The following is a 24796-nucleotide window of genomic DNA, read 5'->3' as shown; positions in this document are numbered from 1 at the left end:
CTCAACATGTATTGAAGTTCTCTAGAGGTCTGGTAGTGAACCAATCATTTGATTCAGGTGTGTTGACCCAGGGTGGTATCTAAAACATGCAGGACACCGGCCGTCGAGACCTGGAGTTCGACACCACTGTTCTATAACATTTTTTTTTGTGTAGCTGAAAGCCTAATAAATTAAAAATAAACAAAATAAAAGAAATAAAAGAAAATGAAAAATAAATACAATAACATAAAATAAAATATAATGATGAGATGAATTGAAAAATAAAGTAAAATAACGACATAACATAAAAAATACGAGTAAACCATAGCCAAGAAATTACGTAGCACCAAGGAGATAGAAAAAAGCAACAGTTTTCAAACATTTTCCTACACAGAGAAAAGAAAGATTGGCCAAGTGTGTGTATAGAAACCGAATACTAAATACACTTTGCACAAAATATATTCTCTAAGTTTAACTATTGGGTAAGGAAATTATGCGAGAGTTTAAAACGATTATTTTAAATGTTAACTATTTATATTCTTTTTTGTTTGTTTATTTATTTTTTATTTTTTTAAATAAAGGCTATTGATAAAATCATTGCTATATTAACTCATACCTCTGTGCACCCGTCCAGGTCTCCAAACACATCAGCAAAATCTGATGGACTTTTCTTCAGAGTCTGGTCAGCAGGCAGCGTGTTGTCATTGTATGATGTCACAAACTTAAAGTCACTGGTTCTAGAACCTGTGGTCAGGTACGCATCATAATTGTAAGTGCTGCGTAAAGTTCCTGTGCCATCAACATCTGCGTAAGTAGGAGGGAGATAACCACTGGGGATGGCAACTGCTCCATCAAACAACAGTCTGGGCTTTCTCCTGCGACAAAACCTCAAACCCAGGATGATGATGATGAAGGTCAGGAAAAAGGTGGACACAGACACCAGCGCGATGATCAGATAAGAGGTCAGTTTGGAATTGCTCTCATTATAAGACAGATCCTTCAGTTCTGGTACCTCAGCCAAGTTATCAGAAATAAGTAAATACATGGAACAGGTGGCAGACAGAGAGGGCTGTCCGTTATCTTTCACTGCCACTACAAGGTTTTGTTTCATGCTGTCAGATTCAGAAATGTCCCGCTGTGTCCTGATCTCTCCGCTGTGGACACCAATAGTAAAAAGTCCCTGATCTGTGGATTTGACTATTTGATAGGACAGCCAGGCGTTCTGTCCGGAGTCTGCGTCCACCGCGATCACTTTGGACACCAGAGAGCCTCCGTGTGCAGCTTTGGGGACCAGCTCGGTCATGAAGGAGTTGCCCTCTGGGGAGGGGTACAGGATCTGAGGAGAGTTGTCATTCACATCTGAGATGAACACACTCACGGTCACGTTGCTGCTGAGAGGAGGAGAACCGTTGTCTCTGGCCATCACATGGACTTTAAAACTCCTGAACTGTTCATAATCAAACGACCTCACAGCATGGATCACACCCGTGTCTCCGTTCACAGACAGATACGAGGACACCGGGGCACCGTTCACCTCACCAGCTAACAGAGAATAAACCACTGTACCGTTCTGTCTCCAGTCGGGGTCTCGAGCACCAACGGAACATAAAGTGGAGCCAGGTTTGTTATTCTCACTCACATATGCGCTGTACGACTGTTCCTCAAACACAGGTGGGTTGTCGTTGATGTCAGCTACAGATAACTGAACACTTTTAGAAGAGGACAGAGGTGGAGAGCCCTCGTCAGTGGCAGTGATTGTAATGTTGTAATCAGACACTAGTTCACGGTCCAGTTGTCCTGTGGTGACCAGAGAATAATAGTTTTTAATAGAAGGAACCAACTTAAAGGGAACACCCTGCTGGATGGAGCAGCGGACCTGTCGGTTATTCCCAGAGTCTCTGTCCTGCACGTTAATGATGCCCACCTCTGTACCAGGTGGGGTGTTCTCTGGTATCGGATTGGTCAGCGAGTTCAGATTAACTACAGGGGCATTGTCATTCACATCAGTGATAGAAATCATTACTTTAGCGTAGGATGACAGCCCCAGCCCATCTTTTGCTTTAACGCGTATTTCAAATGATGTAGTAGTTTCATAGTCAACAGCACCAATTACTCTTATGTCACCTACTTTACGATCAATACTAAATATCTTCTTCACTTCATCAGTAACATGTCCAAAGTCATACGTCACATCTCCATTAACTCCCTCATCTGCATCACTTGCGCTTACTGTAATCACTACAGTGTTTAGAGGAGAGTTTTCAGGCAGGCTGGCTTTATAAACGGCTTGGCTGAACACTGGGGCGTTATCATTAGCATCCAACACAGTGACGTGTATTACTAATGTACCTGATCTCTGAGGAGATCCTCCATCCAAAGCTGTGAGAATTAAATTCATTTCCTGTTGTTTTTCACGATCAAGCTCCTTTTCAAGAACGAGCTCTATTGTGTTTCCATTTACAGACAGAATAAAAATTTCATTCTTTTTAAGGTTGTATTGCTGCACTGAATTTTGCCCCACATCCGCATCGTGCGCTTCTTCTATCACAAAACGAGCTCCTCTGTCAGCCGACTCTTGAATTTCTATCTCAATCCGTTCTTCATTGAATTGTGGTGCGTTGTCATTGATATCTTGAATGTGAAGGCTGATACGATGAAGCTCGAGCGGATTCCCCAGCACAAGCTCGTGTTTTAGGATACACGAAGCCTTGTCTCCACAAAGCCCCTCGCGGTCAATCCTGTCTGCAACAATCAACTCTCCGTTATTCATGTTTATGTCACAGTAACGTTTGTCGGTTCCGTCGGTGTCGATGCGGGCTCTCCTGCTGAACAGCGCGCCCGTTTTCATCCCGAGGTCTTTGGCTATATTTCCAATAATGGATCCTCGTTTCATTTCCTCTGGTAAAGAATAGCTCATGTCTCCATGAGCGACATGGAACAAAAAAAGGAGGAAAGAAAACCGACGCGAATGAAACCCAAATATGTTCGAACCCATCATACGCGATTAGTTATTAAAATCCTGAAGAATAACGAAAAAAAGAAGCTGAACCCCACAACACAAATGACAACTGCAATTCTCGGGAGGTCTCTTGGGATGCCGTCTTAATTTAGTCACAAAAGCGCAAGAATGCGCGTCCGCACTGATGAATACAGGAAATAAAAACTCATAGGGTTGGTGTTTAGCGCCACCGTGAGTTAGGTTATGCAGAAACACCTAAATAGTAAGTGTAAGCAAACGACAACAAATTTCAATTGTTTTATTGTTGCATGTAGTTATCCGCGACGTTCAAATTGAGAGAAAAGAGTCCTACAGTGTGCATTAGATAGAGTTTTGTTTAAAAAAAAATAGCCCGTGAGAGTACTCTGAATGTCCTTATTTGTCTTCACAAAAAGTTTTTTAAAATGTAATCTCATGTATTGTTACTAAGATGATTCAGACATCTGTCGTGCGCTGTGGACTGTTCTTCACATAGCGATCATCCAGTCACACTACCTTATAATCACCAACACACATTAGACACAGCCAGGTAGTTAAGATAAATTTAGTAGCTACTGTATTCCAAGTGACACTATTATGATTGTTTTAGTTTTCATTCAGCATTGCTAATGAATCTGCATTGCTAATCTGCTGTTCTGCATTAATATTTTCACACTGCTCAGTCTGGACCTAAATATTCAACCTCAGGCATTTGCCAAAAGAGAGTATGGAAACATGTTTATGTGCTTTTAGGGTGTTTAAAAAAATATCACTGTTTAAAACACTATAGAAATGATACCAGTTGACTATTTTTCTTTTCTACATTTTTGCCTTTGTTGCACTAAAGTCAGTGAATTATTACAAAAATATATATACAGACTCAGAGACATTCAGTTCGGTGTCTCTTGTTTCAATTCATTTTAAATTCCTAATAGGAAAAACATTTACAGATGCCATGATGTATATCATTCTATGCATATGCATAAAGCATGACCTCAAAATAGTCTGAAAAAATAGATCATGCATACTACTCTTTAATTATAGAAGAATCCATACTGCGCCTTGAGACTGCAGGGGCCAAACTGTTTATTAAATACACAAACTGAATGTATGTTTTCAATCAATGGCATCCTTAAAGCTTTGAGGAGACATGTGTCACATTGTATTTTCTGATGCATTTTAAAAATTGCCACAAATACTTATGATAACATGTATTAAGGTTACTATGACACACTTGCTTATTACTACATATCTTTTTTTTTTAAACTATGGCGATAAAAAGTGATTACAACACCTTGCAGTACCACATACAGTGAAGGATGCCCTGAACCACACTTTGCACTACTTTGAAAAGATGAAGCAACATCCTCTCAATTAATGGCAACAGAGATACATCATACAATGTGTCACTGAGTATGACCAAGAAAGCAACTATGCTTTACATCCAGCAATTATTGTCAGAATGCAATAAGCAACCAGACAAAGCAGCAAGGCACTGACACACACACACACACACACACACACACTGAAAAGCAATCACTTTAGATCAAGTTAATCCAAAGAACATACACAATATCATAAAAGTAAAATTAGTCTAAAATCAGTCTTTAACAGACATGTTATTTGGATTACTTGTAATAAGCGTAACAGTTTTTTTAATAACACACATCTAGACTGTATTTGTGAAAAATCAAACTCAGTTATGATAAACAATATGACCAATATTCTGGTAAAATCACAAGTTAAAGAAAAAAGATTTTCGTGGACAGCAAAAGTCAAAGCAGGAATCTTTTATGTTAAAACAGCGAACTCGTAATTAATGCTAAAGTAAAACAAAAGTCATTTATAAAGTGTATCTCTCAGTGCAATCACTACAGAGATCACCATGGCACAGTCACAATGGGTGCACATTGAAAAGCTGCAATTAACGCTATATATTCTTTGTATTTTTCCTCTCAAGCAAAATCTCCTTTTTACAATCACAGAAAGCAGGTGAGACTCAAATCAGCTGTCACAAAAACTCAAATAAAGACCAACTGCACACCTGTTATAAAATATTGCTATTAATAAAGTGAAATGAAATGTGCAAAAATATAAAGACCTACATTCGGATGGTATCATCTTTCGAAGAAACACCAGTGGGAAACAATGGTATTCACATTTTCAGTCATTTAGGGGCTACATCAGTGAATCTAAAAATATAATTACACAACATATTTGAGGTGCTCAAATGTAAGATGAATTGCGTTCCATCATATGACAAAAACGTCTGTCCAAATCAAAGGATGAAAAATGACATCCAAAAGATTCACAGCAACACAGCAAATGTCACAAAGACTTTCAGTCTGAATCCCAGTAGCACAACATTGCAGGTGGAATACATATGAATAACATGTGCAAGCAAGCTGTTACAGCTGCTTTTTAGGCATATGTTATTTTAGATGGGCTAGACTTGAAGATGGATACAGTTTGGCACACAAATCTCATGCTGAAATGACACGTTAGCAAGAATGGCCAAAGATGTTCACTGCTAGTGTAATAATGTTGTGTTAAAGATCAAGATGTGGTTAATCAATAAGAGTAACTTACACTATGAAATGCAGCTCACATGTGTAATGGTTTTTAAGTCAACACTTAAATTCTGCAGCATTGAACCTGTTTTGCTCCAAAACACAACTAAATTGCATAAAAACAATAATAACAACACAGCTAAAGCACACCATGCCTTTTATGTAGTTTTTTTCCCCCAAATAGTATTATTTAATAAACAACATTAGGTTAAAGGTTAAGATTGAGGTTTTGATTATAATATGAGAATAATATTCCTGAAAAAAAGGCACTTTCATAAATTTCAATTAACAATAAATGTAGTTATAACTGACTAACAATTGAAAAATGACATGGATGGATAAAAACAAAAGTCCAAGCAAGATGCAATAATATACCTTATGTGAATGAAAATATGTCAGGACAGAATGCGAAATTACACTAAACAAGACTTAAATCTAAAGTATGAAAAATATGATCACACACCCAGTATAGAAGAATGACCATGGTGAAATTAAACCAGTTTTAGCCACTTTAAAGGAAGATAAAAATGGGAAAACTTTAAGACAACTTGAAATGTAATGAACTACCTCTTGTACGAGTCAAACAAAAGGACAATTGTGTAAAGTTGAAGTACAAACAAAAAAATGATTTTCAGGAAGGAAGTGGGCACAAGATTGAAATATAACTGGGTTACTGCCAACAGCTCATACCTCTGTGCACCCATCCAGGTCTCCAAACACATCAGCAAAGTCTGATGGACTTTTCTTCAGAGTCTGGTCAGCAGGCAGCGTGTTGTCATTGTATGATGTCACAAACTTAAAGTCACTGGTTCTTGATCCTGTGGTCAGGTACGCATCATAATTGTAAGTGCTGCGTAATGTTCCTGTGCCATCAACATCTGCGTAATTAGGAGGGAGATAACCGCTGGGGATAGCAACTGCTCCATCAAACAACAGTCTGGGCTTTCTCCTACGACAAAACCTCAAACCCAGGATGATGATGATGAAGGTCAGAAAAAACGTGGACACAGACACCAGCGCGATGATCAGATAAGAGGTCAGTTTGGAATTGCTCTCATTATAAGACAGATCCTTCAGTTCTGGCACCTCAGCCAAGTTATCAGAAATAAGTAAATACATGGAACAGGTGGCAGACAGAGAGGGCTGTCCGTTATCTTTCACTGCCACTACAAGGTTCTGTTTCATGCTGTCAGATTCAGAAATGTCCCGCTGTGTCCTGATCTCTCCGCTGTGGACACCAATAGTAAAAAGTCCCGGATCAGTGGATTTGACTATTTGATAGGACAGCCAGGCGTTCTGTCCGGAGTCTGCGTCCACCGCGATCACTTTTGACACCAAAGAGCCTCCGTGTGCAGCTTTGGGGACCAGCTCGGTCATGAAGGAGTTGCCCTCTGGGGAGGGGTACAGGATCTGAGGAGAGTTGTCATTCACATCTAAGATGAACACACTCACGGTCACGTTGCTGCTGAGAGGAGGAGAACCGTTGTCTCTGGCCATCACGTGGACTTTGAAGCTCCTGAACTGTTCATAATCAAACGACCTCACAGCGTGGATCACACCCGTGTCTCCGTTCACAGACAGATAGGAGGACACTGGGGCACCGTTCACTTCACCAGCTAACAGAGAATAAACCACTGTACCGTTCTGTCTCCAGTCAGGGTCTCGAGCACTAACGGAGCATAAGGTGGAGCCCGGTTTGTTATTCTCACTCACATATGCGCTATATGACTGCTCCTCAAACACAGGTGGGTTGTCGTTGATGTCAGCTACAGATAACTGAACACTTTTAGAAGAGGACAGAGGTGGAGAGCCCTCGTCAGTGGCAGTGATTGTAATGTTGTAATTGGACACTAGTTCACGGTCCAGTTGTCCTGTGGTCACCAGAGAATAATAGTTTTTAATAGAAGGAACCAACTTAAAGGGAACACCCTGCTGGATGGAGCAGCGGACCTGTCGGTTATTCTCAGAGTCTCTGTCCTGCACGTTAATGATGCCCACCTCTGTACCAGGTGGGGTGTTCTCTGGTATCGGATTGGTCAGTGACTTCAGATTAACTACAGGGGCGTTGTCATTCACATCAGTAATAGAAATCATTACTTTAGCGTAGGATGACAGCCCCAGCCCATCTTTTGCTTTAACGCGTATTTCAAATGATGTAGTAGTTTCATAGTCAACAGCACCAATTACTCTTATGTCACCTACTTTACGATCAATACTAAATATCTTCTTCACTTCTTCTGTAAGATGTACAAAGTCATACGTCACATCTCCATTAACTCCCTCATCTGCATCACTTGCGCTTACTGTAATCACTACAGTGTCTAGAGGAGAGTTTTCAGGCAGGCTGGCTTTATAAACGGCTTGGCTGAACACTGGGGCGTTATCATTAGCATCCAACACAGTGACGTGTATCATTAATGTACCTGATCTCTGAGGAGATCCACCATCCAAAGCTGTGAGAATTAAATTCATTTCCTGTTGTTTTTCACGATCAAGCTCTTTTTCAAGAACGAGTTCTCTGGTGTTTCCGTTTACAGACAAAATAAAATTTTCATTCTTTTTAAGGTTGTACTGCTGCACTGAATTTTGCCCCACATCCGCATCGTGCGCTTCTTCTATCACAAAACGAGCTCCTCTCACAGCCGACTCTTGAATTTCTATATTAATCCGTTCTTCATTGAATTGTGGTGCATTGTCATTGATATCTTGAATGTGAAGGCTGATACGATGAAGCTCGAGCGGATTCTCGAGCACAAGCTCGTGTTTTAGGATGCACGAAGCCTTGTCTCCACAAAGCCCCTCGCGGTCAATCCTGTCTGCAACAATCAGCTCTCCGTTACTCATGTTTATGTCACAGTAACGTTCGTCGGTTCCGTCGGCGTCGATGCGGGCTCTCCTGCTGAACAGCGCGCCCGTTTCCATCCCGAGGTCTTTGGCTATATTTCCAATAACGGATCCTCGTTTCATTTCCTCTGGGAAAGAATAGCTCATGTCTCCATGAGCGACATGGAACAAAAGAAGGAAGAAAGAAAACTCACGCGAATGAAACACGAATATCTTCGAATCCATCCTAAGAGATGAATTATTAAGAGGCTGAAAAATAAGGAAAAAAATGACCTGAACCCCAAAACACGACTCACAACTGCAATTCTCGGGAGGTGGCCCTAACTGAGACACAAGAGCGCAAGAATACGCGTCCACACCGATGAATACAGGAAATGAAAACTGTTAGGGCCGGTGTCTAGCGCCACCGTGAGTTAGGTTTTGCGGAAACACCTTAACACTAAATCTAAGTAGACTACAACTAATGCTCAGTGCATGATTTTTATCTTCTTTTAAAAAGATATTTTTATGTAGAATAAATATGTAAAATCTCAGTTACTATAAAGGAGACAATGGGAGAAAAGAGTTTTACATTGTGAATCAGGTAAACAGTTGTAAAATCAACCAAAAAAAGAAGAAGAAAACCATTCAGTCAGTACGACAACTATAAATGTGCTTTTTTCTCTTCATAAAATTATGATATCTTTAATTGTATGTTGTTGTTGTTTCTACTAAGAGGATTCAGACTTGGCTGTGTACCTGGAACTGTTCTTCACTGCCTTGTTCTCATCACCACACACACATATGCAGGTTGTTTAGTTACACTGAGTCACTTACTGTACTCCAGGTGACTGTTTTATGTTTTTTGTCTCCATCCAGTAGATACTGCTAATTTGCTGCTCTGCATGACTGTTTTCATACTAGACCCTCTCAACCCAAAGGTTCAAATGTAGCTACGTTTATAATAAAGAATTAGTATAATAAAGAATTGCATTTATATTGCACTTTTCTAGACACTCAAAGCGCTTCACAGTTCCACTATTCATTCACTCTCACATTTACACACTGGTGGAGGCAAACGACAGTTGTATCCACAGCTTCCCTGGGACAGACTGACAGAAGCGAGTTTGCCATATCGTGCCATCAGCCCAACACCAGTAGGCAGTAGGGTGAAGTGTCTTACCCAAGGACACAGCAACCAGGACAGACAGAGCTGGGGATCGAACCGGCAAACTTCCGGTTACAACATGAGCTTCCAAACCACTGTTGCGTTTACAAGACTGGTGCAGGAAAATGTTCATGTGCTTTCAGTATGTTTTTACTCTTATGTCTACTACTGCTATGTTGATATTTTTGGGATTAAATCCTGTTATCCAGTAAGTAGGTGTCACAATTGGATTTCAGAATTACACCTAAATTTACAGTCCAATGGTTTATGGTTTCATTTGTTGCTTTTTTAAAAATTAACAAGTGTGCCATGCGGTCACCAGAGTCGCTAAAGAAATCTCAGTTGAGACAGTGCAAACTCAAGAGCTCCAATTAAACTACACACTGCCTCATTTTACAACTCATCAGTCACATGAATTAGAAATCAACTTTCACGTATTTTAAAATTAAGATCAAAGACAAAGCTGTTAAAGAAACAGTCCTACTAGTCAAGTGTGATGGAATGTGTTTAAATATAAATACCTACAAACAGATAGTAATACATGTTTGCACTCCTTTAGTGTGAAAAAATATAATTATAATCTAAATTGCTATTGCTTGAAATTAAGATGAATTGCATTCCATCACTTGACAGCTACTTCTGTCCAGTGCTAAGAATATATAATGCAGCCATCAGATTACAAAATTCACCAAATTACTCAGTCTGACATATGATAGGAAAACATCACAGGTATGAGAAGTATGAAATGAATGTAGAAGTGAGCTTTTATAGATGCTTTTTGTGCATCTCCTATTTTAGATAGGAACAAATCCAGGTTGGGACATAAGTCTCATACTTAAAATGTGACATGACAGCGAGAATGGGCAAAGATCTTTATTACTACACTGATAATATTGTGCTAAAGACAAATATGTGGTTTAGCACTAAGATGAACTTACAGTATGAAATGTAGCTGACAAATATACACTACTTAAAAAGACCAGTTGTAAAATTCTGCAGCATCTGACCTTCTGTGTATCAACTAACCAGAGGTGTAGAACTACTGACAAAATATCAGTAACAACACAGCTAAAGCACTGGGCATATATTCACAAAGTGCTATTTAATAAAAAAAAAATAAAAATGGTAGTACCGGAAAAAATACGATGAAAGTTTGATTACATTATACAACTATATCTTCCTAAGAGTAAAAGTTGCTCTCACAGCTTCAGATAGAGGATAAAAGTAATCGATTAGTGAAAAAACAAAACAAACAACAAATAACATGTACAGACAAATAACACTGCAAGCACGATGCAGAAATACCTATTGTGTTGATGAACAAACGTCATATGAGCTTGCAAAACTACAATAAATTGAACACACATATATAAAATATCACACTAAATCTATAAGTATGAAAGTATGAAATGTATCATGTTGAAATTAAACATATTTTAGCCACTACCAGAGAAAGACAGCTACACCTCTAGGAAACACTTTAGAGGAAAGAAGAAAATGTTAGAATTAATAAACCAACTTTTGCTCCAAGCATTTAAAAAAAGAATTTTGTGATGATAAAGTTGAAGAAAACTGAACTGTTGATATTCATCTGGCACAAGATTAAAACATGACTTGCTTAGTGCGAAGGGGCCATACCTCTGAGCACCCATCCAGGTCTCCAAAGACATCAGCAAAATCTGATGGACTTTTCTTCAGAGTCTGGTCAGCAGGCAGCGTGTTGTCATTGTATGATGTCACAAACTTAAAGTCACTGGTTCTTGAACCTGTGGTCAGGTATGCATCATAATTGTAAGCACTGCGTAAAGTTCCTGTGCCATCAACATCTGCGTAATTAGGAGGGAGATAACCACTGGGGATGGCAACTGCTCCATCAAACAACAGTCTGGGCTTTCTCCTGCGACAAAACCTCAAACCCAGGATGATGATGATGAAAGTCAGGAAAAAGGTGGACACAGACACCAGCGCGATGATCAGATAAGAGGTCAGTTTGGAATTGCTCTCATTATAAGACAGATCCTTCAGTTCTGGTACCTCAGCCAAGTTATCAGAAATAAGTAAATACATGGAACAGGTGGCAGACAGAGAGGGCTGTCCGTTATCTTTCACTGCCACTACAAGGTTCTGTTTCATGCTGTCAGATTCAGAAATGTCCCGCTGTGTCCTGATCTCTCCGCTGTGGACACCAATAGTAAAAAGTCCCGGATCTGTGGATTTGACTATTTGATAGGACAGCCAGGCGTTCTGTCCGGAGTCCGCGTCCACCGCGATCACTTTGGACACCAGAGAGCCTCCGTGTGCAGCTTTGGGGACCAGCTCGGTCATGAAGGAGTTGCCCTCTGGGGAGGGGTAGAGGATCTGAGGAGAGTTGTCATTCACATCTGAGATGAACACACTCATGGTCACGTTGCTACTGAGAGGAGGAGAACCGTTATCTCTGGCCATCACATGGACTTTGAAGCTCCTAAACTGTTCATAATCAAACGACCTCACAGCGTGGATCACACCCGTGTCTCCGTTCACAGACAGATAGGATGACACTGGGGCACCGTTCACCTCACCAGCTAACAGAGAATAAACCACTGTACCGTTCTGTCTCCAGTCGGGGTCTCGAGCACTAACGGAACATAAAGTGGAGCCCGGTTTGTTATTCTCACTCACATATGCGCTGTACGACTGTTCCTCAAACACAGGTGGGTTGTCATTGATATCAGTTACAGATAACTGAACACTTTTAGAAGAGGACAGAGGTGGAGAGCCCTCATCAGTGGCAGTGATTGTAATGTTGTAACCAGACACTAGTTCACGGTCCAGTTGTCCCGTAGTCACCAGAGAATAATAGTTTTTAATAGAAGGAACCAACTTAAAGGGGAAACCCTGCTGGATGGAGCAGCGGACCTGTCGGTTATTCCCAGAGTCTCTGTCCTGCACGTTAATGATGCCCACCTCTGTACCAGGTGGAGTGTTCTCTGGTATTGGATTGGTCAGTGACTTCAGATTAACTACAGGGGCGTTGTCATTCACATCAGTGATAGAAATCATTACTTTAGCGTAGGATGACAGCCCCAGCCCATCTTTTGCTTTGACACGTATTTCAAATGATGTAGTAGTTTCATAGTCAACAACACCAATTACTCTTATGTCACCTACTTTATGATCAATACTAAATATCTTCTTCACTTCTTCAGTAACATGCCCAAAGTCATACGTCACATCTCCATTAACTCCCTCATCTGCATCACTTGCGCTTACTGTAATCACTACAGTATCTAGACGAGAATTTTCAGGCAGGCTGGCTTTATAAACGGCTTGGCTGAACACTGGGGCGTTATCATTAGCATCCAACACAGTGACGTGTATCATTAATGTACCTGATCTCTGAGGAGATCCACCATCCAAAGCTGTGAGAATTAAATTCATTTCCTGTTGTTTTTCACGATCAAGCTCCTTTTCAAGAACGAGCTCTATTGTGTTTCCATTTACAGACAAAATAAAATTTTCATTCTTTTTAAGGTTGTACTGCTGCACTGAATTTTGCCCCACATCCGCATCGTGCGCTTCTTCTATCACAAAACGAGCTCCTCTCACAGCCGACTCTTGAATTTCTATATTAATCCGTTCTCCATTGAATTGTGGTGCGTTGTCATTGATATCTTGAATGTGAAGGCTGATACGATGAAGCTCGAGCGGATTCCCCAGCATAATCTCGTGTTTTAGGATGCACGAAGGCTTTTCTCCACAAAGCCCCTCGCGGTCAATCCTGTCTGCAACAATCAACTCTCCGTTACTCATGTTTATGTCACAGTAACGTTTGTCGGTTCCGTCGGCGTCGATGCGGGCTCTCCTGCTGGACAGCGCGCCCGTTTCCATCCCGAGGTCTTTGGCTATATTTCCAATAACGGATCCTCGTTTCATTTCCTCTGGGAAAGAATAGCTCATGTCTCCATGAGCGACATGGAACAAAAGAAGGAAGAAAGAAAACTCACGCGAACGAAACACGAATATCTTCGAATCCATTATAAGAGATGAATTATTAAGAGGCTGAAAAATAAGGAAAAAAATGACCTGAACCCCAAAATACGACTCACAACTGCAATTCTCGGGAGGTGGCCCTAACTGAGACACAAGAGCGCAAGAATGCGCGTCCACACCGATGAATACAGGAAATGAAAACTGTTAGGGCTGGTTTTTAGCGCCACCGTGAGTTAGGTTTTGCGGAAACACCTTAACACGAAATCTAAGCAAACTACAACTAATGTTCAGTGTATGATTTTTATCTTCTTTTAAAAAAAGTATTTTTATGTAGAATAAATATGTAAAACTTCAGTTACTATAAAGGAGACAATGAGAGAAAAGAGTTTTACATTGTGAATCAAGTAAACAGTTGTAAAATCAAACAAAAAAAAAAGAAGAAAACCATTCAGTCAGTACAACAACTATAAATGTGCTTATTTGTCTTCATAAAATTATGATATCTTTAATTGTATGTTGTTGTTGTTTCTACTAAGAGGATTCAGATTTGTCTGTGTGCCTGGAACTGTTCTTCACATAGTGATCACTGCCTTGTTCTCATCACCACACACATATGCAGGTTGTTTAGTTACACTGAGTCAGTTACTGTACTCCAGGTGACTGTTTTATGCCTTTTGTCTCCATCCAGTAGATACTGCTAATCTGCTGCTCTGCATAACTGTTTTCATACTAGACCCTCTCAACCCAAAGGTTCAAATGTAGCTACGTGTATAAAGCTGGTGCAGGAAAATGTTTATGTGCTTTCAGTATGTTTTTGCTTTTATGTCTAGTATTGCTATGTTGATATTTTTGGTATTAAATCATGTTATCCAGTAAGCAGGAGTCACATTTGGATTTCAGAAATACACCTAAATTTACCGTCCAATGATTTATGGTTTCATTTGTTGCTTTTTAAAAAAATTAACAAGTGTGCCATGCGGTCACCAGAGTCGCTAAAGAAATCTCAGTTGAGACAGTGCAAACTCAAGAGCTCCAGTTAAACTACACACTGCCTCATTTTACAACTCATCAGTCACATGAATTAGAAATCAACTTTCACGTATTTTAAAATTAAGATCAAAGACAAAGCTGTTAAAGAAACAGTCCTACTAGTCAAGTGTGATGGAATGTGTTTAAATATAAATACCTACAAACAGATAGTAATACATGTTTGCACTCCTTTAGTGTGAAAAAATGTAATTATAATCTAAATTGCTATTGCTTGCAATTAAGATGAATTGCATTCCATCACTTGACAGCTACTTCTGTCCAGCGCTAAGAATATATAATGACAGCCATCAGATTACAAAATTCACCAAATTACTCAGTCTGACATATGATAGGAAAACATCACAGGTATGAGAAGTATGAAATAAATGTAGAAGTGAGCTTTTATAGATGCTTTTTGTGCATCTCCTATTTTAGATAAGGCAGACATAGGAACAAATCCAGGTTGGGACATGAGTCTCATACTTAAAATGTGACATGATAGCGAGAATGGGCAAAGATCTTTATTACTACACTGATAATATTGTGCTAAAGATAAATATGTGGTTTAGCACTAAGATAAACCTACAGTATGAAATGTAGCTGACAAATATACACTATTTTAAAAAAAAAAGCTGTAAAATTCTGCAGCATCTGACCTTCTGTGTATCAACTAACCAGAGGTGTAGAACTACTGACAAAATATCAGTAACAACACAGCTAAAGCACTGGGCATATATTCACAAAGTGTTATTTAATAAATGGTAGTACCGGAAAAAATAAGATGAAATTTTGATTACATTATACAACTATATCTTCCTAAGAGTAAAAGTTGCTCTCACAGCTTCAGATAGAGGATAAAAGTAATCAATTAGTGAAAAAACAAAACAAACAACAAATAAAGTGTACAGACAAAAAACCACCGCAAGCACGATGCAGAAATACCTATTGTGTTGATGAACATACATCATATGAGCTTGCAAAACTACAATAAATTGAACACACACAAATAACATATCACACTAAATCTATAAGTATGAAAGTATGAAATGTATCATGTTGAAATCAAGCATATTTTAGCCACAACCAGAGAAAGAGAGCAACACCTCTAGGAAACACTTTAGAGGAAAGAAGAAAAAGTTAGAATTAATAAACCAATTTTTGCTCCAAGCATTTAAAGAAACAAATTTGTGATGATAAAGTAGAAGAAAACTGAACTGTTGATATTCATCTGGCACAAGATTAAAACATGACTTGCTTAGTGCGAAGGGGCCATACCTCTGAGCACCCATCCAGGTCTCCAAAGACATCAGCAAAATCTGATGGACTTTTCTTCAGAGTCTGGTCAGCAGGCAGCGTGTTGTCATTGTATGATGTCACAAACTTAAAGTCACTGGTTCTAGAACCTGTGGTCAGGTACGCGTCGTAATTATAAGTGCTGCGTAAAGTTCCTGTGCCATCAACATCTGCGTAATTAGGAGGGAGATAACCGCTGGGGATGGCAACTGCTCCATCAAACAACAGTCTGGGCTTTCTCCTGTGACAAAACCTCAAACCCAGGATGATGATGATAAAAGTCAGGAAAAAGGTGGACACAGACACCAGCGCGATGATCAGATAAGAGGTCAGTTTGGAATTGCTCTCATTATAAGACAGATCCTTCAGTTCTGGCACCTCAGCCAAGTTATCAGAAATAAGTAAATACATGGAACAGGTGGCAGACAGAGAGGGCTGTCCGTTATCTTTCACTGCCACTACAAGGTTCTGTTTCGTGCTGTCAGATTCAGAAATGTCCCGCTGTGTCCTGATCTCTCCGCTGTGGACACCAATAGTAAAAAGTCCCGGATCTGTGGATTTGACTATTTGATAGGACAGCCAGGCGTTCTGTCCGGAGTCCGCGTCCACCGCGATCACTTTGGACACCAGAGAGCCTCCGTGTGCAGCTTTGGGGACCAGCTCGGTCATGAAGGAGTTGCCCTCTGGGGAGGGGTAGAGGATCTGAGGAGAGTTGTCATTCACATCTGAGATGAACACACTCACGGTCACGTTGCTGCTTAGAGGAGGAGAACCGTTGTCTCTGGCCATCACATGGACTTTAAAACTCCTGAACTGTTCATAATCAAACGACCTCACAGCGTGGATCACACCGGTGTCTCCATTCACAGACAGATAGGAGGACACCGGGGCACCGTTCACCTCACCAGCTAACAGAGAATAAACCACTGTACCGTTCTGTCTCCAGTCGGGGTCTCGAGCACTAACGGAACATAAAGTGGAGCCAGGTTTGTTATTCTCACTCACATATGCGCTGTATGACTGTTCCTCAAACACAGGTGGGTTGTCGTTGATGTCAGCTACAGATAACTGAACACTTTTAGAAGAGGACAGAAGTGGAGAGCCCTCATCAGTGGCAGTGATTGTAATGTTGTAATCAGACACTAGTTCACGGTCCAGTTGTCCCGTTGTTACCAGAGAATAATAGTTTTTAATAGAAGGAACCAACTTAAAGGGAACACCCTGCTGGATGGAGCAGCGGACCTGTCCATTAGTTTCGGAGTCTCTGTCCTGCACGTTAATGATGCCCACGTCTGTATCAGCTGGGGTGTTCTCTGGTATCGGATTGGTCAGTGACTTCAGATTAACTACAGGGGCGTTGTCATTCACGTCAGTGATAGAAATTATTACTTTAGCGTAGGATAAAAGCCCCAGCCCATCTTTTGCTTTAACGCGTATTTCAAATGATGTAGTAGTTTCATAGTCAACAGCACCAATTACTCTTATGTCACCTACTTTACGATCAATGCTAAATATCTTCTTCACTTCTTCAGTAACATGTCCAAAGTCATACGTCACATCCCCGTTAAGTCCCTCATCTGCATCGGTTGCGCTTACTGTAATCACTACAGTGTCTAAATGAGAGTTTTCAGGCAGGCTGGCTTTATAAACGGCTTGGGTGAACACTGGGGCGTTATCATTAGCATCCAGCACAGTGACGTGTATTACTAATGTACCTGATCTCTGAGGAGATCCACCATCCAAAGCTGTGAGAATTAAATTCATTTCCTGTTGTTTTTCACGATCAAGCTCTTTTTCAAGAACGAGCTCTCTGGTGTTTCCATTTACAGACAAAATAAAATTTTCATTCTTTTTAAGGTTGTACTGCTGCACTGAATTTTGCCCCACATCCGCATCGTGCGCTTCTTCTATCACAAAACGAGCTCCTCTGTCAGCGGATTCTCGAATTTCTATATTAATCCGTTCTTCATTGAATTGCGGTGCGTTGTCATTGATATCTTGAATGTGAAGGCTGATACGAAGAAGCTCGAGCGGATTCTCCAGCATGAGCTCGTGTTTTAGGATGCACGAAGCCTTTTCTCCACAAAGCCCCTCGCGGTCAATCCTGTCTGCAACAATCAACTCTCCGTTACTCATGTTTATGTCACAGTAACGTTTGTCGGTTCCGTCGGCGTCGATGCGGGCTCTCCTGCTGGACAGCGCGCCCGTTTCCATCCCGAGGTCTTTGGCTATATTTCCAATAATGGATCCTCGTTTCATTTCCTCTGGTAAAGAATAGCTCATGTCTCCATGAGCAACATGCAGCAGAAGGAGGAAACAAATGTTCCAAGCCTGAAACGCGATAGTATTCAATTCCATCTTCAATGATATACCTCTAATATGTTAAAGCAATAACGCAGCAAAGATAGCACAAAAGCAGAAATAGGAACTGCAATTCAGCGCGTCTCGTGCTAAACCTAGAGCAGGCAGCGGGCGTGCAAGACAGAAAGTCCACAAAGAAAAGAGGAATTCAGTCTTTTAGGGCTGGTGTATAGCGACACCGTGAGTTCAAAAATGACACTGACCCCACCTTATCCAAGTTAAATGCCTAAATGCACTCAATAGATACTGCAAGATCGGAGTGTTTTATTTTAATACACGTTTAGTGACTATATTATTACTTAATGGAATATGGCATAAATCTATATCTGTAGGGCCTAGAAATACTGATATCACTATATGTTTACGACTGAACGACAAACTGTGGGTTCCCCCTCTTTGTAGCCTTTCGGAAATCAGCCTAATTGTGTATTAACAAAAATTTCATGTTGCTGGTTCCAACGTAATCACACGCATTGAGTTTACCTATTTAAATTATGACCAAGGTTAACGTTGTTAATGTCCCATAGGACACAAAGCACAGGAAAAAAAAATAAAATAAAATTGTAAAATACATGAAAAATCAAGACAGAAAGATTAAAAAACCCATATTATCCAAGTTCAGTATACTAACATCAAACTGAATTTTTATGACTGCTTAAAAAAACTTTTTTTTTTAAATACACTAAAAAGGAAACTGGCCGATTCACCTGTTTCTTTTCTTCTCAGACAAAAGAAAATTAATGTTGGTTGTTTTTTTTTTTTGGTTTTTTAAAATAACTGAATCAAGATAGAGGATGCAGTCTGAAATTTAGTATCCTTTCATAAAAAATAGTTTTGTGTTAGCAACTAAGCAATTATTCAGTAAATTTTTCTGTTAGAAGTCAGATTTCTTTCAGTTGTATCCCAGCTACTATTTCATGCATTAAGGCGAAATTTATGTGGATTTTACTGAGTCATCTGAACTTTTTAAAATAAACTAACAAATTCCCTGAAGCCTTTGCTAATCTCATAAATGTGATGGTACCTCAAATTTACATTAGACCAGAATTTACTTATTAGTACTGTGATTTTGAGGTAATATCAGAACTGAGTAAAAGTGTCACAAGTCAGACTGAAATTCTAAAACAAAGTGGGGATTTAACTGCACTGAATTGTTGCTAGGCTGAATGTTTTTCTAGAACAGTTAACCACAAACAAAAACACTTTGAACTAGATGTTAACAAGTTGCATATGAAGCCTGATCACTAAACTGACCGTATCATCAGAAGCTTATTACACTCAGCTGAGAGACAGAAAAGAAACTTCATCAGACGCAGAATTGCTAAGTAAAACACAAGCATACAGTCAGAGAGAGAGAGAGAGCAAGTGCAAGACAAGGATACACAGTTTGGGTCTGTTTCAAACATAAATATATTTTGTATTGGGCAACTGGCAAAAGTCCTACTTTTAAGTTAATTTAAGTGTGATATTTCTTTCAGGAAAAGAAGAGTGTGTAAGTATCACAATAGGAGAGAAAATGATAATGCAATATATCATATTTACAGTACAATATGAGTGAGAATAATATAAACTCTGTGGGAGTGCCTACTCTGGGGTAGGACACCTGTGATGAACCAACTTCACGCTGACAAAGGAGAAATATTAAGCCACTCTCAAGAGAAATGTTAATAACTATTTTTGTCAACACCAAAGCTTTGAAAGACCACTAAAAGACCAACTTTTCCTAACAAAAAAGAAGGTGTATGCATCCATCTTTTGGACCATGCTGTATATAACAATGTGCTACACAAACAAAAACAAAACAAAACATAATTCTCAGGATTATGGTTCTATAAAATAAGTAAATAGAATGATTATTAACTGTGTCATCTATGAGAAATAATATACTTTTGTAAACATGGCCAATGATAATATTTTCTATTCAAAAATGATCAAGGACTATTGAGGAAAATGTATTAACAATTTTAGCAGTATAGTAAGGCTGATTACTTACACTGAGTTACATTGTAGGGTGTTACTAAGCCTATTAATCACTAGTTTATATTGTTATTAGAGAAGCCTTTCTTTCTGTCAAGTCTTCAGACCTGTTGCATTTGTTTTCCATCATCTATATGAGAAAAAAAAACTTATATAGAACTTAATGTTTCAACCACATAACCTTAAAGTCTTTAAATAGATAAAAAATAATACCTGTGGAAGTCGAAACACACTTGATCAGTAAAAAACTGCTGGACTACCGGGAAAATGAATACCAAGAAAAAAGTCAAGCCTATAGATATGATGCAATAAGATGAAACTTTCTCTCAAGGTAGGTTTTGTGGGAGGAAGGAGTTGGACCAAAAATGCTAAAAACCAGCTTTATGGCTGTGCTTCAACCAAAACACCAAAATAAAGCAAAACATGAAAATGTTAACCGAAAATGTTACTCTTCTAGAAAATTGTACCACAGGGAAAGACACATCAGTGAGGGAGAATGCAACAAAGAAAGACAGAGACAATATGAAACACACAGGCTAAATAACAATGAAGGTAGAACCAAAATAAAAGGATTGTAATTTTTTGTACATTAACACCGTTATTGTTAGGAAAGAAAGTTGGCTTATTTAAATATCTATCAACAAAACTTTAATGCAAGTGAGAGAAAAAAAATAATGAAAATGGGGCAAAGGGCATCCTCCTACCTCAGGAGTCCTATCACTATCTCCAAAAACATCAGCAAAGTCTGATGGGCTTTTCTTCAGAGTCTGGTCAGCAGGCAGCGTGTTGTCATTGTATGATGTCACAAACTTAAAGTCACTGGTTCTTGAACCTGTGGTCAGGTACGCATCATAATTGTAAGTGCTGCGTAAAGTTCCTGTGCCATCAACATCTGCGTAAGTAGGAGGGAAATAACCGCTGGGGATGGCAACTGCTCCATCAAACAACAGTCTGGGCTTTCTCCTGCGACAAAACCTCAAACCCAGGATGATGATGATAAAAGTCAGGAAAAAGGTGGACACAGACACCAGCGCGATGATCAGATAAGAGGTCAGTTTGGAATTGCTCTCATTATAAGACAGATCCTTCAGTTCTGGTACCTCAGCCAAGTTATCAGAAATAAGTAAATACATGGAACAGGTGGCAGACAGAGAGGGCTGTCCGTTATCTTTCACTGCCACTACAAGGTTCTGTTTCATGCTGTCAGATTCAGAAATGTCCCGCTGTGTCCTGATTTCTCCGCTGTGGACACCAATAGTAAAAAGTCCCGGATCAGTGGATTTGACTATTTGATAGGACAGCCAGGCGTTCTGTCCGGAGTCCGCGTCCACCGCGATCACTTTGGACACCAGAGAGCCTCCGTGTGCAGCTTTGGGGACCAGCTCGGTCATGAAGGAGTTGCCCTCTGGGGAGGGGTACAGGATCTGAGGAGAGTTGTCATTCACATCTGAGATGAACACACTCACGGTCACGTTGCTGCTTAGAGGAGGAGAACCGTTGTCTCTGGCCATCACGTGGACTTTAAAACTCCTAAACTGCTCATAATCAAACGACCTCACAGCGTGGATCACACCCGTGTCTCCGTTCACAGACAGATAGGATGACACTGGGGCACCGTTCACCTCACCAGCTAACAGAGAATAAACCACTGTACCGTTCTGTCTCCAGTCAGGGTCTCGAGCACTAACGGAACATAAAGTGGAGCCGGGTTTGTTATTCTCACTCACATATGCGCTATACGACTGCTCATCAAACACAGGTGGGTTGTCGTTGATGTCAGCTACAGATAACTGAACACTTTTAGAAGAGGACAGAGGTGGAGAGCCCTCGTCAGTGGCAGTGATTGTAATGTTGTAATCAGACACTAGTTCACGGTCCAGTTGTCCTGTGGTCACCAGAGAATAATAGTTTTTAATAGAAGGAACCAACTTAAAGGGGACACCCTGCTGGATGGAGCAGCGGACCTGTCGGTTATTCTCAGAGTCTCTGTCCTGCACGTTAATGATGCCCACCTCTGTACCAGGTGACGCGTTCTCAGGTATGGGGTTAGATAGTGATTTCAGATTTATAACTGGTGCATTATCATTTACATCCGTAATCTCAATTAACAGAGTAGCATATGATGCTAATCCCAAACCATCTTTCGCAGTAATCTGGATTTCATACGACGATTCCTTTTCATAATCAATTGCTCCAGCCACTCTCACTGCTCCTGTTTTAGGGTCCAAAGAAAAATCTTGTCTTTCCTCAGAGACGTGGTCAAACCCATAATTAACTTCACCATTTACACCTTCATCTGCATCTGTGGCGCTAACTGTGAGAACAACAGTATCCAGAGGGGAGTTTTCGTGGAGACTAGCCTTATAGACATTCTGACTAAACACCGGGGCATTATCATTAGCATCCAGTACAGTGACGTGTATGACTACAGTGCCTGATCTCTGTGTAGAGCCTCCATCGAAGGCTGTAAGTAACAGCACAATCTCTTTTTTGTCTTCCCTGTCTAGTTCTTTGTCTAAGACTAGTTCGCCATATTTTCTCCCACCACTTTTAGATTTAACGTTTAATCTGAAGTGATCATTTTGCTGAAGTGAATAACCCTGAACAGCATTTTCTCCGATGTCTGCATCGTGAGCTTCATCTAGGGGAAAGCCTGTACCTTTGTCTGCCAGTTCGTGTATTTCAAAGTTGAGTGACTCCTCCTTAAACTGAGGTGAGTTATCGTTGATGTCTTGAACGCGAATATGAATGCGGTGCAATTCCAAAGGATTTTCCAGCACTAGCTCCTGTTTCAGAACACACGACGCCTTTTTCGCACAAAGCCCTTCTCGGTCGATCCTTTCTTGTACAGTTAACTCGCCAGTATTGAGATTTACGCTGCAGTACTTGACACCACTATCCTCTGTATCTATACGAGCTTTTCGAGCGGACAGTCTGCCCAAATCGAGTCTCAGATCCTTAGCGATATTTCCAATTATAGATCCACGTGTCATCTCCTCCGGGATAGAGTAGCTCATGTCTCCGATGACAAAGCGGAGAGAAAGAAAAATAAAAGCAAGGCCGCAGTGCAGCGCAAATATGGTGTATCCCATTGTTACCATCAGAAATGGCACATGAGAGGTAAACATAAAATCAAGACAGTAAAAATGTCCAAAGAATCTTTAAAGTCACTGTGAAACTGGAGTCATACGCGAGGAGATATTTTCCAACTGCGTTACAAAAGGAGAACCGGGCTTTGAATTCGCTGAGACAGAAGGGTGGAGAATGATCAGGTCTTCACGTTTACTGGCGCACACTGACACCATGAGTATTTACTGAGGTATGGCAACGTGAAGTTTTTTTTTTATTATTATTTAATATGTAATAAATTTTGATATTCTGTAGAGCCATTCACTGTGAACGGACGAGTAAAAAATATATAGATAGTTGCTTTGCTATTTTATTATTACTTTTAATGGCTGAAAACATAGGTAGTTATAAAATATATAATATGTAATAAGGTAATGATCCAGCTGCAATGGAAACTAAAAAAAAAGGGTAAAATAACCGTTTCTCTGTTTCCAGACAGCTTTGACGAGTCAACAGAATGATCCTAGACACAGACTCTGCACTATGATTTAAGTTGAAAGGGGAGAGAGCTTTTTCTCTCTCGTTTTTGTTGTTGTTATTCCTGTTAGTTTCTCTTTTATTAAAATTCTAAGTTCTTCGTAATGTTTTATGTGCAAAAACGTAGCGTTACTTTTTGATGACTTGCTGTGAAATCGTTTTGTATTTCTGAAGAGTTCTGGGATTCTCATTGTAATAGATACAGAGGGTCAAAAAAGGCTCAGATGTATTCGTCCAATTAACTGAGGGTGAACAAACGGTGATCCACACAGTGCGCTTTCAGAAGGATTAGTAACCATTTTAAAATTGATACAACGAATAGAAAACGAAACAAAACGACAAAGTGACTATGAACACTGCTGCAAGAATTTTGAAAGACCGTTGAAGGGTCCGATTTTTATCAACGCTGAGAACTTAACGTAAAGGATTCATAAGAACAATTATGACTGAAAGAAGATTTCTTTAAATGAAATATGTAAAAATTTAAAATGTAAGACAGTTAGAACAAAGAGTAATAGAATGTGCGCTCTTTATCACGTTCATTTAGAACATGAGCAATAGAGACATGTCCATACCTTCTTCTTTTCAGTAACAATTAAAGAAAAATGAAAAAAAGAATGACATTTTTAATGGCCAACACAAACGTAGAAGGAACAGCTTTATTATCAATTAGAAATCCTTATTTATGCGAAAATTATTATCACACCTAAATACTAAAAATATTGTATTTGGGTGTGCTATAACGGTGACAGTGTTTCTAAAACAAAGAAAGAAAGAAAGGTAAAGAGAAGAAAAAAGCACAAAACAAAAAACTATCTTTAGAAGAGCATTAAAATGTCAAGCCGAGTTCAGGACCAAGGACAGACAAGAATGATGTAAATAAGAAGTTGTTTATACTACTACACAAACCAGAAACAACGCAACTTTGGACAAACCAAATCGGTGGTCCCTCAAATTTGGAACTGTATTAAAAAATGAATCAGGGAAAAAAAAAGAAGAAAAAATTGACTTAAAATTCACATAAAACGATTCCAGGAACAG

General features: G+C 39.7%; 4 protein-coding genes across 12 annotated transcripts in view; all 4 read right to left on the bottom strand.

Moving 5' to 3' along the window:
• The window catches only part of LOC308408488 (protocadherin gamma-C5-like), a gene marked incomplete at its 5' end in the record, with an annotated part of 274775 nt that overhangs the window by 196139 nt on the left and 53840 nt on the right, over window positions 1-24796 (bottom strand). For 2 of the 9 annotated variants that reach the window (XM_080900778.1, XM_080900760.1), the window contains one exon: window positions 20854-23366. The exons of 5 other annotated variants lie outside the window; for them this stretch is intronic. In XM_080900778.1, the coding sequence (XP_080756904.1) occupies window positions 20854-23277 (2424 nt within the window). Of the gene's footprint in view, window positions 1-11155; window positions 13535-20853; window positions 23367-24796 lie in introns of those variants that run through there. 2 more of the 9 variants (XM_080900762.1, XM_080900759.1) reach the window with 2 other exon arrangements.
• Window positions 590-3073, bottom strand: LOC308408515 (protocadherin gamma-A11-like; the record flags this gene model as incomplete). Its single annotated transcript, XM_080900828.1, has 1 exon — window positions 590-3073. Exon 1 carries the CDS (start codon window positions 2975-2977, stop codon window positions 590-592), a length of 2388 nt encoding a protein of 795 aa, XP_080756954.1. The 5' UTR covers window positions 2978-3073.
• LOC308408516 (protocadherin gamma-A11-like) lies at window positions 6211-8674 on the bottom strand (the record flags this gene model as incomplete). The annotated part of the gene is made up of 1 exon (XM_080900829.1): window positions 6211-8674. Exon 1 carries the CDS (start codon window positions 8593-8595, stop codon window positions 6211-6213), a length of 2385 nt encoding a protein of 794 aa, XP_080756955.1. The 5' UTR covers window positions 8596-8674.
• On the bottom strand, window positions 15501-18212 carry LOC308408505 (protocadherin beta-15-like). The gene has a single exon (XM_080900818.1). It carries the CDS (start codon window positions 18167-18169, stop codon window positions 15758-15760), a length of 2412 nt encoding a protein of 803 aa, XP_080756944.1. The 5' UTR covers window positions 18170-18212; the 3' UTR covers window positions 15501-15757.

The sequence above is a fragment of the Rhamphochromis sp. 'chilingali' genome (genome assembly GCF_963969265.1).
Source record: "Rhamphochromis sp. 'chilingali' genome assembly, chromosome: 13".
Lineage (NCBI taxonomy): Eukaryota > Metazoa > Chordata > Actinopteri > Cichliformes > Cichlidae > Rhamphochromis > Rhamphochromis sp. 'chilingali'.
The sequence above is the reverse complement of the archived record's forward strand: the minus strand, read 5'-3'. Positions and strand labels throughout refer to the sequence as shown.